General features: G+C 36.3%; 3 protein-coding genes across 5 annotated transcripts in view; all 3 read left to right on the top strand.

Moving 5' to 3' along the window:
* Positions 1-2,141, top strand: part of LOC111496412 (homeotic protein knotted-1-like) — a 5,732-nt gene extending 3,591 nt beyond the window's left edge. The window contains exon 6 of one of the 2 annotated variants that reach the window (XR_002720450.1): positions 1,926-2,141. The gene's annotated coding sequence lies outside the window, so the exon portion shown is untranslated. Of the gene's footprint in view, positions 1-1,885 lie in introns of both variants that reach the window. The other variant, XR_002720451.1, reaches the window with a different exon arrangement.
* A 1,403-nt stretch (positions 2,142-3,544) lies between these two features.
* On the top strand, positions 3,545-6,504 carry LOC111496411 (branched-chain amino acid aminotransferase 1, mitochondrial-like). Of its 2 annotated transcripts, none has more exons than XM_023146833.1 (11): positions 3,545-3,625; positions 4,375-4,451; positions 4,544-4,715; positions 4,914-5,090; positions 5,170-5,301; positions 5,388-5,486; positions 5,578-5,694; positions 5,830-5,925; positions 5,986-6,098; positions 6,230-6,389; positions 6,433-6,504. In XM_023146833.1, exons 1-10 carry the CDS (start codon positions 3,554-3,556, stop codon positions 6,342-6,344), a joined length of 1,170 nt encoding a protein of 389 aa, XP_023002601.1. In that variant the 5' UTR covers positions 3,545-3,553; the 3' UTR covers positions 6,345-6,389; positions 6,433-6,504. The 2 variants fall into 2 exon arrangements, with proteins under 2 accessions (XP_023002601.1, XP_023002600.1); XM_023146832.1 differs by having other exon boundaries at positions 6,230-6,392; positions 6,436-6,504.
* A 5,715-nt stretch (positions 6,505-12,219) lies between these two features.
* Positions 12,220-13,470, top strand: LOC111496413 (transcription factor RAX3-like). The gene is made up of 3 exons (XM_023146836.1): positions 12,220-12,413; positions 12,517-12,646; positions 12,747-13,470. Exons 1-3 carry the CDS (start codon positions 12,278-12,280, stop codon positions 13,387-13,389), a joined length of 909 nt encoding a protein of 302 aa, XP_023002604.1. The 5' UTR covers positions 12,220-12,277; the 3' UTR covers positions 13,390-13,470.
* Positions 13,471-13,561: the final 91 nt, after the last annotated feature.

Raw genomic sequence — 13,561 nt, 5'->3', positions numbered from 1 at the left:
GGGGGGGGGGGGGGGGGGGGGGGGGGGGGGGGGGGGGGGGGGGGGGGGGGGGGGGGGGGGGGGGGGGGGGGGGGGGGGGGGGGGGGGGGGGGGGGGGGGGGGGGGGGGGGGGGGGGGGGGGGGGGGGGGGGGGGGGGGGGGGGGGGACTCTATGGTGTACTTTATTCGAGAGGTAGATTGTTGGGAGGGAGAAGGGAAAGATCATCTGTTTATAAGTAAGAAATATTATCTTCATTAACGTAAGACCTTTTGGGTAAACCAAAAGTAAATCCATGAAAGCTTATGCTTAAAGTGGACAATATCATACTATTGCGGAGAATCTTAGTTCTTAACCTATTGTAGTTTTTATTATTTGTTGAATGCATTGATAGTTGAGTTGAATCACTTCACTATCTATCTTGTTTTAACTATCGATCTCGTTTTAAGATATAAAAGGATGGATGGATTTCAACATTTTCGGTGGTTTCCTAAATATGATTTTCTCCAATGTTTGAGAATTTGGTATGATCTTCCATTTCCATATGCTCTCTATTATCATTGTGCGAAAACTAATCAGAGGTACAACACAGATGAGTGTCCTTATAAGATGTTAGTATTTGGCATGTCAACTGGAGTGCGTTCATGATTGACTCCAAGTTTGTGAGTCCATGGGAAAATTTGATGTTTGCACCCGAAATGCCAATTTCTTTGAGAGGATCTATCACTTATGGATATATTTCTGGGAGATAAGGTCAGCTTTACCTAAGAAATTTATGAGTTATTTTTCTTTTTTTGAAATTTTTTCTTTGAAAGAACATAAATTTGTATGAGAGCGATCAAAGTTCACTACAAATAAGAGCAAGAACATCTTATGTGAGATCTAACGTTAATTAGAGAGGGGAACTAAACATTATTTACAAATGTGTGAAAACCTCTCCCTAGCAAACCCATTTAAAAATTCTTGAGGGGAAGTCCGAAAGGAAAAGCCTAAAGAGGACAATATGTGCTAGCGGTGGGCTTGGACGGTTACAAATGGTGTTAGAACCAGATACTGGGCAGTGTGCTAGCAAGAATGTTGAGTCCCAAAGTAAGGTGGACACCGGACAGTGTGCTAATGAAGATGTTGAGCCCCAAAGGAGGGTGGACACTGAGCGGTGTGCCAGCAAGGACATTGAACCCCAAAAGAGAGTGGACACGAGGCGATGTGCCAGCAAGGATGTTGGGCCTCGTAAGATGGTGGATTGTAAGATTCCACGTTGGTTGGAGAGGGGAACGAAACATTTTTTTATAAAGGTGTGGAAACCTCTCTCTAACTCACACGTTTTAAAAATCTTGACCCCGTAAGATGGTGGATTGTAAGATTCCACGTTGGTTGGAGAGGGGAACGAAACATTTTTTTATAAAGGTGTGGAAACCTCTCTCTAACCCACACGTTTTAAAAATCTTGACGAGAAATCCAAAAAGAATAATATCTACTTAGCATAAGCTTACGCTTTTACATCCATGTCCTAACATAACAAAACAAAACAAGTGAAAGATTACAATATTTGGGCCGTCAACAGAAGAATTGTGGGCTGGGCGTTTCCATGGATTTAGTGGATCAAACCTACACACCACAATGATGTTGCTAAGGAAGGTCCAGCCCAGATATCTTTTGAAATATGTAAACTAACCAACATTTTTGTGTAATAATTTTCATAATACATCCATTTTTCATTTTTGTCCTGTAATATGAAAAGAAGAATGCGCCTGTGACCGCTGTACACTGTTACCCAACTTTGATTTTCGGGTCTGAAGCGTTGAAGAGGCTGGTTTTTGAGTTTTTACCCAACTTTGATTGACTATATCTTACTCATTTCTTTATGGAAATTTATGAAATTTATTTCATTGTGTTCTTGAAATGTAGATCTACAAGTTTGATCAAGAAAGTATTTTGATTTGAGCAGTGGAACACCCAAGACAGAGTCCATAAAATGGTGTCAGTAGTGATGTTAGCAAGGCAGCAACGACGTGAGCGACCGTATTGTCTAACGGTTATGGTCAACAATCAGATTTTGATACGATAGAAATTTGAGTTGATTTTATATTTGAAAAGGTTATCGTACTTTTTACTTGAAATTGAATTGAAAACATGGCATAGAAACATATTATCAAGATTTGAGCATGGAATGAGTTGATTTGATGTATCAAAGCATAAATTAAGCTCCTATCTGAATAAAATTGAACCCTTGACTAGGTATTTATGTTATGGACACTATGTTATGTCTCTACTATTTATGTATTTGATTTTTATGCGGTTATATGAGAGTGATTAAGAGTTCGTCAAATGACCCTAATTGTAAACTTGCCTGGATCGTCAAGTGTCCTGATAACTATAGAATTGACTTATGGTGTATGATTGTACAATGTTGGGATTATTAAAGAGTTTGTCAGTTAGTTTCCTTTTAGTGAGTTTCCTTTTAGTGAATCTGTAACGAGCTGGAAAGGGTCTACCGTTCTACTTTTAAAGTAGGTTGAACTATAACTTGATGATGATTAGCTCATGCGTGCAACTTTTATGCAGTTCGACGGAGACAATTAGGGGCCGCCAACCAGTCCCTAATAGTAAACTTGACTCAATTGCTAGTAGTCCAAATAAATATAGAACTGATTATGATGTATGACTGTACACCGTTGGGATTCTTAAGGACTTGTAATGTATCACTTCATGGAAAGAATCGAACCTAGCCTACTTAAGGACTTGTAATGTACCTCCTTATCTTTCGATATGCCATGAGCTCACGACCCTCACCTCGATTGATAAGATGCAAATTATGATTATACTATCTAGATTGGTAGTCATACGATTTTGTACCGACCACGTGACCTAGATTGGTCTAAGTCGGGAAGTGTCTCAAATTAAAAAAGTTATGACTATGTATTGTGTGTGGAAATGGACTTGCGCTCTATAAATCACCTTGGAAGGGTGAAGGATCACATGGGAACATAGAATCAAGATTTAGCTGCGAGTGTATGAATCTTTCATGAATCTGCGATTATGAACATTAAGGAACTAGACTCATGGTACGATCAAGAGCTTATAAGACCACCATGAAAGAGTCATTGATGCAAACCATGAGAGAACATCCTTATGGACTCAATGAGCGTCAAAAGGAGGGAATTGGGACAAACCTCAGTGACGTTGCACAAAGATATACGAGCCCATACAGTATTGAGAAGAGTACGACACGAGAGCAAATTTTTGCTAGCAATGTGTGATAGAGAAACTAAACTGTCGCTCGATATTGGTCACTTGATAGGTAGAGGAACATGACAGAGTACATAAATCGATGTTCGATATTTTTAAATAACCATGTCGGTTTTACAAGAGATCGATAAATATATATAAATACAGTGTATCCTACCACATAAAACCATATCATAAAATCCAAAAATTTCAAATTTGACGAAATTATGTTGGTGGTTAGGATTTTACAAAGTGTGGTTTGAATAATGCCTTTAAATACTCTGTTTCCTCATCTCCCAACGCATACTCTCCATTCTTCTCTGCAGCCCCTCTCATCGATCAGCCATCATGATCCATAGAACTCTCTTCCCCCGCTCTTCATGGCCTCGTTCTTGCCTTTCTTCATCCTCTTTCTCTAAGGTTTGACAAAACTTTTCAATTCTTTCTTTCTTTTTTTAAATTACTCTTTTTGTGTACATATCAACGATCTCGTCATGATCTTCTCTTGTCGAGAGTTTTCGTGAACGAAGCATCCATATGGTTCCGTGATCTAAATCTTGATTGTATCTTTTTGATCGAGTCTGATTTGTTTTCTCTTCCTAAAAATGAAAAAGAATGCGTTTTTTTATCATCGTTAGAGATGTCTGTAGAACAGGGTGAGGTGGTAGAAGATTTTTTTTTTTTTTTTTTACGAAAATGTTTTTTTTTTCAAATAATATAATTTATATTTTTCAATATAATTTGAAGGACAGACAATTTTGGGAGTGTACGAGGTTGTAGTTTCAGTAAACTTGTCATCATCGAAAAAGTTAAAAGAGTTGCCAAGGTAGGTTAACATTAGTCCACTCTTTGCAATAAGACAGCAATTTAAATGGACACCCTTTTTTTTAATTGTTTGAACTTCCTTGTATGGCAAATTTGTGTAGGAATTTGTTCCATTTCAATAAACCCTAATTCTCTTCTTATTTTAATCAAAGCTTTACATTTCTGTAAAATGCTTCAACAAAGTACACTTGATAATACTTTTCAGAATCGCAATTTCTTTCTTCGAAATTAAAGACATTCTGATGTTAGGTTAGGTTAGGGATGAGGAATTAGAGCTTTGATTTGGGGGAAAATCTTTCATTTATTTGAAACCCAAATAGTTTTGAATCTTTTGATAATTGCAGCTTGGAGGCGGCTGCCATGGCGATGCGTCTAGGGCTGTATCTTCCATGCCGGAACCTTGCCGGTCATCGCCTTTCAGGTACTTCTAATTCCACATATTCTTGCCGGTGTCTTATTAGTTGTTCAAAGACTGAGAAATTGGCTCTCAATTTGGCTTTGGTTTGATTTCAGCGATGATGAGAGCCGTGATATTGATTGGGATAGCCTTGGATTTGGGCTGTTGCCAACAGATTACATGTATGTTATGAAATGCTCTGAAGATGAGAATTTCGAACGAGGTCAGCTGAGTCGTTATGGGAACATTGAGTTAAGCCCTGCTGCTGGGGTTCTAAATTATGGCCAGGTATCTTCAACTTCCAGTTTCTGATCCTTGTTTTGATTTGGTTTGGTTCTGAAACTGTAAATTTTGTTTAGTTTTGAGGATTGGATAGCTGAGATTCATTGTTTACGCATTTTCCATGTATATGATTGATTATGCATACAACCTGTTTGACGAAATGCCAGACAGAGTTTTAAGGCATGGTTTTGATGATTTGAACAGGGATTGTTTGAAGGTCTGAAAGCATATAGGAAAGAAGATGGAGGCCTTCTTCTCTTTCGTCCGCACGATAATGCTCTTCGTATGAGGACCGGTGCCGAACGAATGTGTATGCCGTCGCCCTCTGTCGAACAATTTGTTGATGCTGTGAAGCAAACTGCCATTGCTAACCGGCGTTGGGTTGTCCTCTCTTTTGAGCTGTGATGCAAACTGTTGACTTTGGTTTGTTTTTCATCCTCATGATTGATTTCACTTGCAGGTCCCTCCGTCCGGGAAAGGATCATTATACCTGAGGCCCTTGCTCGTCGGAACTGGTCCCGTTCTCGGCTTGGCTCCGGCACCTGAATATACTTTTCTTGTTTATGCTTCCCCTGTTCGCAACTATTTCAAGGTGGGACTTCTTTCAATGAAGCTAATTTCTGTTTACATCAAAAGTGCATGATTTATCTATCTACACGTTCTTGGTTTCGAAAACAGGAAGATTCAGGAGCCTTGAACCTATACGTCGAGACCAAGTTCGATCGTGCATCTCGTGGTGGAACTGGAGGTGTGAAAACCATCTCAAATTATGCTCCAGTAAGTGAATAATCTTTGCTGCTGAGCTCAGTTTTTAACTCAATCTTCTGGTGGAAAATGGCATAACTTTATGATGTTGTCATCTCTGTAGGCTTTAAAAGCTATCACCAGAGCCAAAAGTAGAGGCTTTTCTGATGTCTTATATCTTGATTCAGTGAATAAGAGAACTCTGGAGGAAGTTTCTTCTTGCAACATTTTTCTTGTCAAGGTATCTTTATTCTTAATCGACACGAAGCGTTCGATAGATTTATTAGCTTTGATTAGAAAAAGTACTGACGAACTTGTGTGATAAATGATGATCTGATGATGATGATTGTAATGCAAAGATTTTCCATTTCTATAGGGAAATGTTATATCAACTCCTGCTACAAGTGGAACGATTCTTCCAGGAGTAACCCGGAAAAGCGTCATCGATATAGCCCGTAATCGCGGTTACGAGGTGATTATCAAAACAGTTTGATTTTCCAGCTGCCATATACTTATCCTTATACATTTTCAGGTTGAGGAACGGGCTATCGACATGGATGAACTGTCCGACGCTCGTGAAGTTTTCTGCACGGGAACTGCTGTCGGTGTGGCCCCTGTTGGCAGCATCACTTGTCTGGATAAAAGGTAAACTAACTAACTGCTAATTACCCTGCCATTCCTCCAAATAGTTCGATAACTGAATTACATTGGCAGTAGTACAAGTGTTGTCTAGTTTATTGGCAAGTTTTGACGAATTTGTATTGTAAATTCTGCAGGATTGAGTACCAAACAGGTGCTGGGACAACATGTCAGGAACTATACTCAACTCTTGTTGGGATTCAAACTGGAACCACCGAGGATAAGATTGGCTGGACTGTTGAGATCTCTTAAGTTTTCATTTCGCCTATTGATATGAATCATAAATTGTGTGTCGCATGTACGATTGTTTGCTCAAGAGCAAATTTTCATGATATCCGATTGTGAGAGGAGGAAGGTATGAACCTCTCTCAAATTTTGATGAATTAATGTGGGACGAAGGTATGTATCTCTCAAATTTACATGATAATAACGAGCACTGGGTTTTGATTTATCTATTTTTTTAGCAATACCGAATTGGGTTCTTTTCCTACCCGTAGTGAATAGAACATGCTGAACCAAATCTTCTTCCGGTAAAACTTGCTTTATTTAGATCGGAAAAATTGTATGGTTTTATGAACTCGGTGTGATATAGCTCGAATTGTGGTCAATCCTATTTCCGATAGGAGCAGTTGACAATTGAATCCAATTTTTCCCATTATTTTCATTTTCGTATCCGTAAATATAACATTGGCTAAATTATAAAAGTTATCCATAAACTTTAATTTTAGTTTAATTTAATTTAATTTAATTTATTATTATTTAATTTATATATTTATTTATTATTATTATTATTATTTTTTTTTTTTTTGTAAGTTGTCAAACTGTATATGATATTTCATAAATTTTTAAAACTACAATTGAGGTAGAAATTTATTAGAATAGTAAACGAACATTAATCTTGAGATAACTTGGAACGATGTATAGTGACTACATCGATTGCATAGATTAAATCTAAAAAATGAAATTTTGCCACATCGACGTTTGGTCTAATGTTCTAATGAATAAAGATATCAATCACTATAGTGCTATCGTTCTCGTTCACGAAATTTTTCCACATCGATAGAAAAGATTGGTAGTATCGTGGGTTCAATAAGAGTATTCGTGGTCATGCTCAACAAGGAAAGATTCCGAGCAGTAAGTAGCAGTTGGAGAAGATGTGTTGGCCATTGTCAAAGGAGTTTGGAGGACAAGTAGAAGAGAAATGAAAAAAACGGAGAGGAGAAATCAAAACTAGAGGGAAATCGAGCTAGGAAGATAAACTCGTGAATCGGTTTGAACTCGAATTGGAAAAGTCTTCGGTACATTGAGCCACCGCAGCCCAAATCCCTTCACATTTCTCTCAACATGTGTGTTTAAACTAGGATACAAACGACCTAACCCATGTTGTCTTTGGGTTGAATGTATCAGTAATATTGGTTACAAATGTTAAATATTGGAGAAAGTGATACGTTAAGTTGTATTTGGCGGCCTTCTTTATATCTAATCTAATATAATATAATATAAATTGTTATGGTCCTTTCACTTTCCAAATAATTGTGATTATTATTATTTATGAACCTTTTTCAGCTTTTACCTCAGGGGTTTGTTTGAGCCTCTTTCAATTATTTTTTTCTTCCCTGCTTTTCTCCTCATAATTATTTAGCATTCTCCCTTTCTATAGGAATGGATTGATCGAGTCTCGAGTTAGGTTTGACATGTTCTTTGACTCGTCGATAGAACCACACAGACTCCAAAAGAATACGTTGTTAGGTTCGAGAAGTCATCATTGCAATAGTCGTTGCTAGTTTGCCTCCAAAAATTCTGTCACGAGTTATTGTTCTAAAATTTCGTTGAGATCCCAGATCGAATTTTGAAGCATTTGTATTTTTACTTAGAGTCTAGCAGTCAATCATGTTACAAAAAGAGAGTAATTAACGTCCCGATTTAGGTTTAAAAAATGTAACCCTAAGTTCGACCCCAACCTAATTGAATGAACAAAGATGAAAGTCCATTTATAGAATTTATTAGGATGAAAAGAAAAAGAAAAAAGAGGCAACCAAGTCAAACCAACTTTGAAGCTGCTAATAATTACTCAAATTGTCTCATTTATGATCCAATAAGTTTGAGTTTGAAAGTTGGGTCACACTCTTTTCAAAAGATGATTGAAACACAACCACACAACAATAAAATAATGCAATTCATGGATTAAACTCTAATAAGATATATACTCATAACGCTCTTCTCGAAGTTAAAACTACAAGAAATAATGAATATGATAGCTTACGAAAAATACTATCATAGACTTTTTATAGTGTTCTTCGTACGTCGTGACAACCCATGTTATTAAAAGTCCGAGACTTTTTATAGCGTTTTTTTATAAGTATAATTGATATAATAGAGTATGAAACTATGAAAATATTTTACAACATTTTTATTAAGCTATAATATGTTTAATATAACTAAAATTATGTGCTATCTTTAGCGGTAATATAGTATTTATAACATCAATTTTTTATCTTATAAGTGGTAAAGTTTAGGAATTTACTTTAGCTTTAAATAGAACTAAAAAGAAAATTTGTAACGACCCTATTTTTTTTTTTTACTAGAATCGCTACTACATGTTGATAGTAGTCTAGAAGTTATTGTTGTAAACGAACTTCGTGAGATGCAACTTAGAGTCCTAACTGCCAGCAAAATCCAATACACAAGCACGCAACTGTACTTTAAGTTCTTTCAGTTCTATTGGTGTTATGCGGTACGGGGCCTTTGGAGATAGGGCTAGTACCTAGTTAGAGCTCTATACAATAGTCTACCACTTGGAAAGGGTGTACTTTTGGTAAATCCTCCAAAAATACATCTAGAAACTCATTCGCCACTGGCATTGTAGACAAACTTTTCTTTCTTTTTTGTATTTACGGCGCTAATACAGGTGTCCTTGAACTTAAAACTGGTTCTTGAGGGTGGTGAAAAAAAAATACTTCTTTCCTATGATAATCATTACTAACCTTGTCCTATCTATCTTGGTATTACGTCAAAAATAGTCATATTAACAACTATTAGAGTTATGTCTAGTGTTTGTCCCGATACTAACACTTGACCACCTTTCACTCTATCTCGAGATCAAGTCTACCCCTCCTACCATACCAACTGAATTATGTTTGACTAGTAAATACAATATAAAGGAATTCATAAATTATGAATCAAACGAAATTAGAATAAGATGCCCCAGAACCGACAAAGTACATGTCACCATTGTGTTAGAGTTTATGACGTCGGAGGTGTATGCTCTTGCTTGGGAGTGGGTATGCATAGGCCTCCCGCTACTGCCTAGGCATCTTAGCTGATTAACCGGATTCTCAATACTCTCTCCTAGATAGTTCATGACAATATGACCCTCTTGACCTCACCTAAAGCATTCTCTACTTGACTATCGATCATGACTTGGGTCTCCACAATATCTATCAGCCTGTTGTGAATGTTATACTGGTGGTTGACAGTACAATTCTATCTAGTCATAGCGTTGCTTCTGTTCTACTATGGTTGTCGATGTTGTTAGCCCTCGGTGTTCTCTGGCCCTAGCTCTCTCCATAGCTTTATTCATAGACTCGTTATGTTATTAATGAATAAAGGTTTAACTTGTATGCCAAGATTTTAAGTCTTAGGGACCACATGCATTTTTGTGTGTCATATGCATCAGAATACTTCCTTGGTATGATTAGTATGGTTGCATACTTTATGACATTTATGTTCGCCATGATCTTATGTGGGCCCTTTCCCTCTATGACGTTTGGTAGCCTATTAGCGAGTGCTATTTCGATGAGTCAGGTTTACACGTACGTATACGAGCTCGCCTAGTGGGTCCATGTGTGCATGCATGAGTCGTGTGTAGGAAAGTACTACACATCCAACCCTGTCTGGAGTGTAAAGCATAGCTCAAGGTCATGTCATGATGTTTTAAAAATGATACATCTCACCATATTGCATGTGTTTGCATTTTCCAACCAAAACAACTTAGTATTTCTTAAAATACTCAAGACACATGCTACTCTGTATGGATGACGACGTCGTGATGAAAGCCATGAAACTAGAGTTAGGGTAGTCACATTCATGTATGTTTGTTAGCCCTCAGATTAGGTCACGACTTGTTTTATTTCATATTTAAATTTATGTTAATTATATTTTGCCTCTTTATTTTTATGACAACGTTGTTTTAAAGTATTTATTACAAACGTCACCGTTTATGATACTTTTTATGAAATATTTTAAATGAATATTTTCTACTCGTATTAGTTATATCTAATTTTTGTATTAGAACTTTCATAATAATTGAACCTTTTTTATTGGTTTTGAAAGGTCGTGGGATGAAGTCTTGTTGGTCATTTGGTGAGCTACCAAGATGGAAAACATAAAAGCAACAAGTTTCCACACAATTTCAATATGAGTTAGTAGGTAATGAAGTGACTTTAAATCCTCCTCCATCTTTCTAAGTTTCTACAACCCTACACCTATTACTTAGCTACACACTCTTAGGGTTTCGATTACTTGCATATCTCATTCGACCATCTCAAAAGCTCAATTAACTCAATCAAATTCAACTCGGGTTATGAACTTATTTAGGTTGGATTGAGTTTAAATAAATGAAAACTCTTTGCTTTCTGCTCGTTTATGAATTCCCAAAAACTAGATCGGTTGAAAAGAACCCACCAAAATTTATTATTAATTTTTCCAGTACAATTATATATACATTACATGTATTTATTTTATTTTTATTTAATTTCATGATTAATTTTTTATTATTCTCCGACAACTCTTACAAATAATTTTAACGATTTGGAAGATAATTTTTTAAATACGATCCAACATTTTATTTTTATTAAAAATAAAAATTTAAATAAATGTCTAGAGCAACCAGAACCAATGTGACCCAAAAAATTTATGATTGAGTTGGATTAGGATGAGTTCATTATTTAATAAACGTTGTTTGGGTCGAAAAAATTTAACTGGGTCTAAACCCAACCCACGAACACTTTATATTCGGAGTTTTCTCTTTCTTCATTAAAGGAAAAGTAGGGAAAATACTTTGGTTTCAATTATATAATGTTGTAATACACAAAACCCTTCATTATTTTATCATCTAAACTTAATTATGTTAGTAGACATCACATGTTCTTTTCCAACACATGGATTTCTTTTTTTTTTTTTTTTATTTCTTTTTTAAATTAGGATTTTGATTAGAAGTAAAAAAGAACATTAGTTCCTAATTAGAGAATAATGTCTCATTTAGAATGTTGCATTTTGGATAAAGAATCTATGTACTTTAGGATCAAATTAAATTTTTAAAAATTAAACATCTAACTCGATGTAACACTTTTGTATATTTGAATTAATCATTATTGATTACTATAAAAGTAACAATCAGTTAAAGTAGAAGTATAAAAATCTAAACGTACTAAAAAAAAATAGTAAGAAGTTTGAGACTCACGACGATATGTAACGAGCCAAAACGGACAATATCTACCGACAGTAGGCTTGGATAGTTACAAATGATATTAGAGTCAAACACCAAGCAGTGTGCCAGTTAGGACACATTGGGCTCTCAAAGAGGGTAGATTGTGAGATTCCACATCAGTGCTAGCGGTAAACTTGAGTTGTTACAAATAGTATCAGAGGCAGACACCGGACGGTGTGCCTATGATTTATGATGACACTGGATCCTCAAGGGGGTGGATAGTGAAAACTCACGTTAGTTGGAGAGGAGAACAAAACTTTTCTTATAAGGGTGTAGAAACCTCTTCCTAATAGATAACGTTTTAAGAAATCATGAGACTAACAATGATACTAGTTGGGCTGAATTCAAAAGCATTTCTAAAATACTTTTTAACCTAAAAAAAGAAACTTAATGACATTTTGGTCGGACTTTTTGGTCAAATTGAGGTATTATTACATGTGGATTCTACTTTTTTCATATAAAGTTCGTAGAATGTTGTTTCAAACAGCTTTGTCCCAACTCCCAAAATACGTATTTTTTTAATATAATAACAAAACCCTCTACTTTTCCTTCATTTAATTTCTCATTGCATTATGTCACACCCTTTTTTCTCTCTTTTTCAGTTTAATATTCAATCAGATAGCTTTTTCAGCGACCAACAAAACCTTTTCTCTCTAATTTCTTTGATTGTGGATTAGGAGAGAGGGAAGAGAGAACCATGGGGAGAGCTCCTTGCTGTGACAAAGCCAGTGTCAAGAAAGGCCCATGGTCGACTGAAGAAGACACCAAGCTCAAGTCTTACATTGAGCAACATGGAACTGGTGGGAACTGGATTGCTTTGCCTCAAAAAATTGGTAAAAATTCAATCTTTTTCATCTTGTTCTTCTTGATTTGATTCAATTTCTTCTGGGGTATCTGTTTTTTGGAGTTAAAATTTAGCCCTTTAAACGAAATTAGGCCTAAAGAGATGTGGAAAAAGTTGTCGATTGAGATGGCTAAATTATCTCCGTCCGAACATCAAGCATGGAGGTTTCTCCGAAGAAGAAGATAGAATCATTTGTAGTCTCTATCTTAGCATTGGAAGCAGGTAATTTTGTTTTCTGCAATCAAATCCCAAATCCTTCATTTTAATTAGGGTTTGAGTTTCGAGAAAAAAAAATCAATTCTAAGGGTTTGGTATGGAATAGGTGGTCTATAATTGCAGCACAGTTACCAGGAAGAACGGATAACGACATAAAGAACTACTGGAACACGAGGTTGAAGAAGAAGCTATTTGGGAAGCAAAGGAAAGAGCAGCAACAACAACAACAGGCATCTCGTCGAGGAAACGCCCTAAGGCATCACGGGACGGTGAATAAAAGCAATAGCACCATTCCTTATTGGCCTCAGCAGCAGCAGCAGCTCCCAGTGGCACCAAGCTACTATAACAACAACAACAACATGGCATCATCTGACCATATCAACCCAATTGAGAAATTGAGCAAATTTGGAGCTCAATTTATGGACGAAAGTGTGTACAACAACAATGCAAATGGGTATGGAAATGCGTATTATTTTCCATTGCTTCAAGGGCAAAGCAGCACCCAAATGGTGGATCTTGAGAATTATGACATGGGGTTTGATGATCCAAGAAGGGTTTTGTGTGGATTTGAGTTTGTGTATGGAGATCATCATAATCAGATAATGGGTACTAGTAATAGCCATGGCTATGAAATGGGGCCTCTTATTTCTTCTTGCCCTTCAAATTACGAAGCAATGCTGCAAGATTTGTCAACCACGACTCAAGAATATGATACTCACTTGAAGATATTGGATAGCAATGCAGTATGATCCATGGTGGGCGTAATGTAAAGTAATAAAAATGGACTCTTTTTGGCCGTAGTGATTTGGAGGGTGACAATAAGAATATAACTAAGATTATTATGTTTATTGTTCTTTTTTTTTTTTTTTTTTTTTTTTTTTTTTTTTTTTTTTTTTTTTTTTTTTTTTTTTTTTTTTTTTT

The sequence above is a fragment of the Cucurbita maxima genome, unplaced genomic scaffold, assembly GCF_002738345.1.
Source record: "Cucurbita maxima cultivar Rimu unplaced genomic scaffold, Cmax_1.0 Cma_Scf00022, whole genome shotgun sequence".
In the NCBI taxonomy this organism is placed as follows: domain Eukaryota; kingdom Viridiplantae; phylum Streptophyta; class Magnoliopsida; order Cucurbitales; family Cucurbitaceae; genus Cucurbita; species Cucurbita maxima.
Note: the sequence above shows the minus strand (reverse complement) of the source record. Positions and strands in the feature narration are given on the sequence as shown.

What these genes read in the sequence shown, in the direction of transcription:
- LOC111496411 (XM_023146833.1), top strand. Translation starts at nt 3,554, where the DNA reads ATGATCCATAGAACTCTCTTCCCCCGCTCTTCATGGCCTCGTTCTTGC. An exon ending in CTTCATCCTCTTTCTCTAAG is followed by an intron (nt 3,626 to 4,374) that starts GTTTGACAAAAC and finishes TGATAATTGCAG; the next exon opens with CTTGGAGGCGGCTGCCATGG. An exon ending in GGGTTCTAAATTATGGCCAG is followed by an intron (nt 4,716 to 4,913) that starts GTATCTTCAACT and finishes TGATTTGAACAG; the next exon opens with GGATTGTTTGAAGGTCTGAA.
- LOC111496413 (XM_023146836.1), top strand. Translation starts at nt 12,278, where the DNA reads ATGGGGAGAGCTCCTTGCTGTGACAAAGCCAGTGTCAAGAAAGGCCCA. An exon ending in TGCTTTGCCTCAAAAAATTG is followed by an intron (nt 12,414 to 12,516) that starts GTAAAAATTCAA and finishes AAACGAAATTAG; the next exon opens with GCCTAAAGAGATGTGGAAAA. An exon ending in TATCTTAGCATTGGAAGCAG is followed by an intron (nt 12,647 to 12,746) that starts GTAATTTTGTTT and finishes GGTATGGAATAG; the next exon opens with GTGGTCTATAATTGCAGCAC.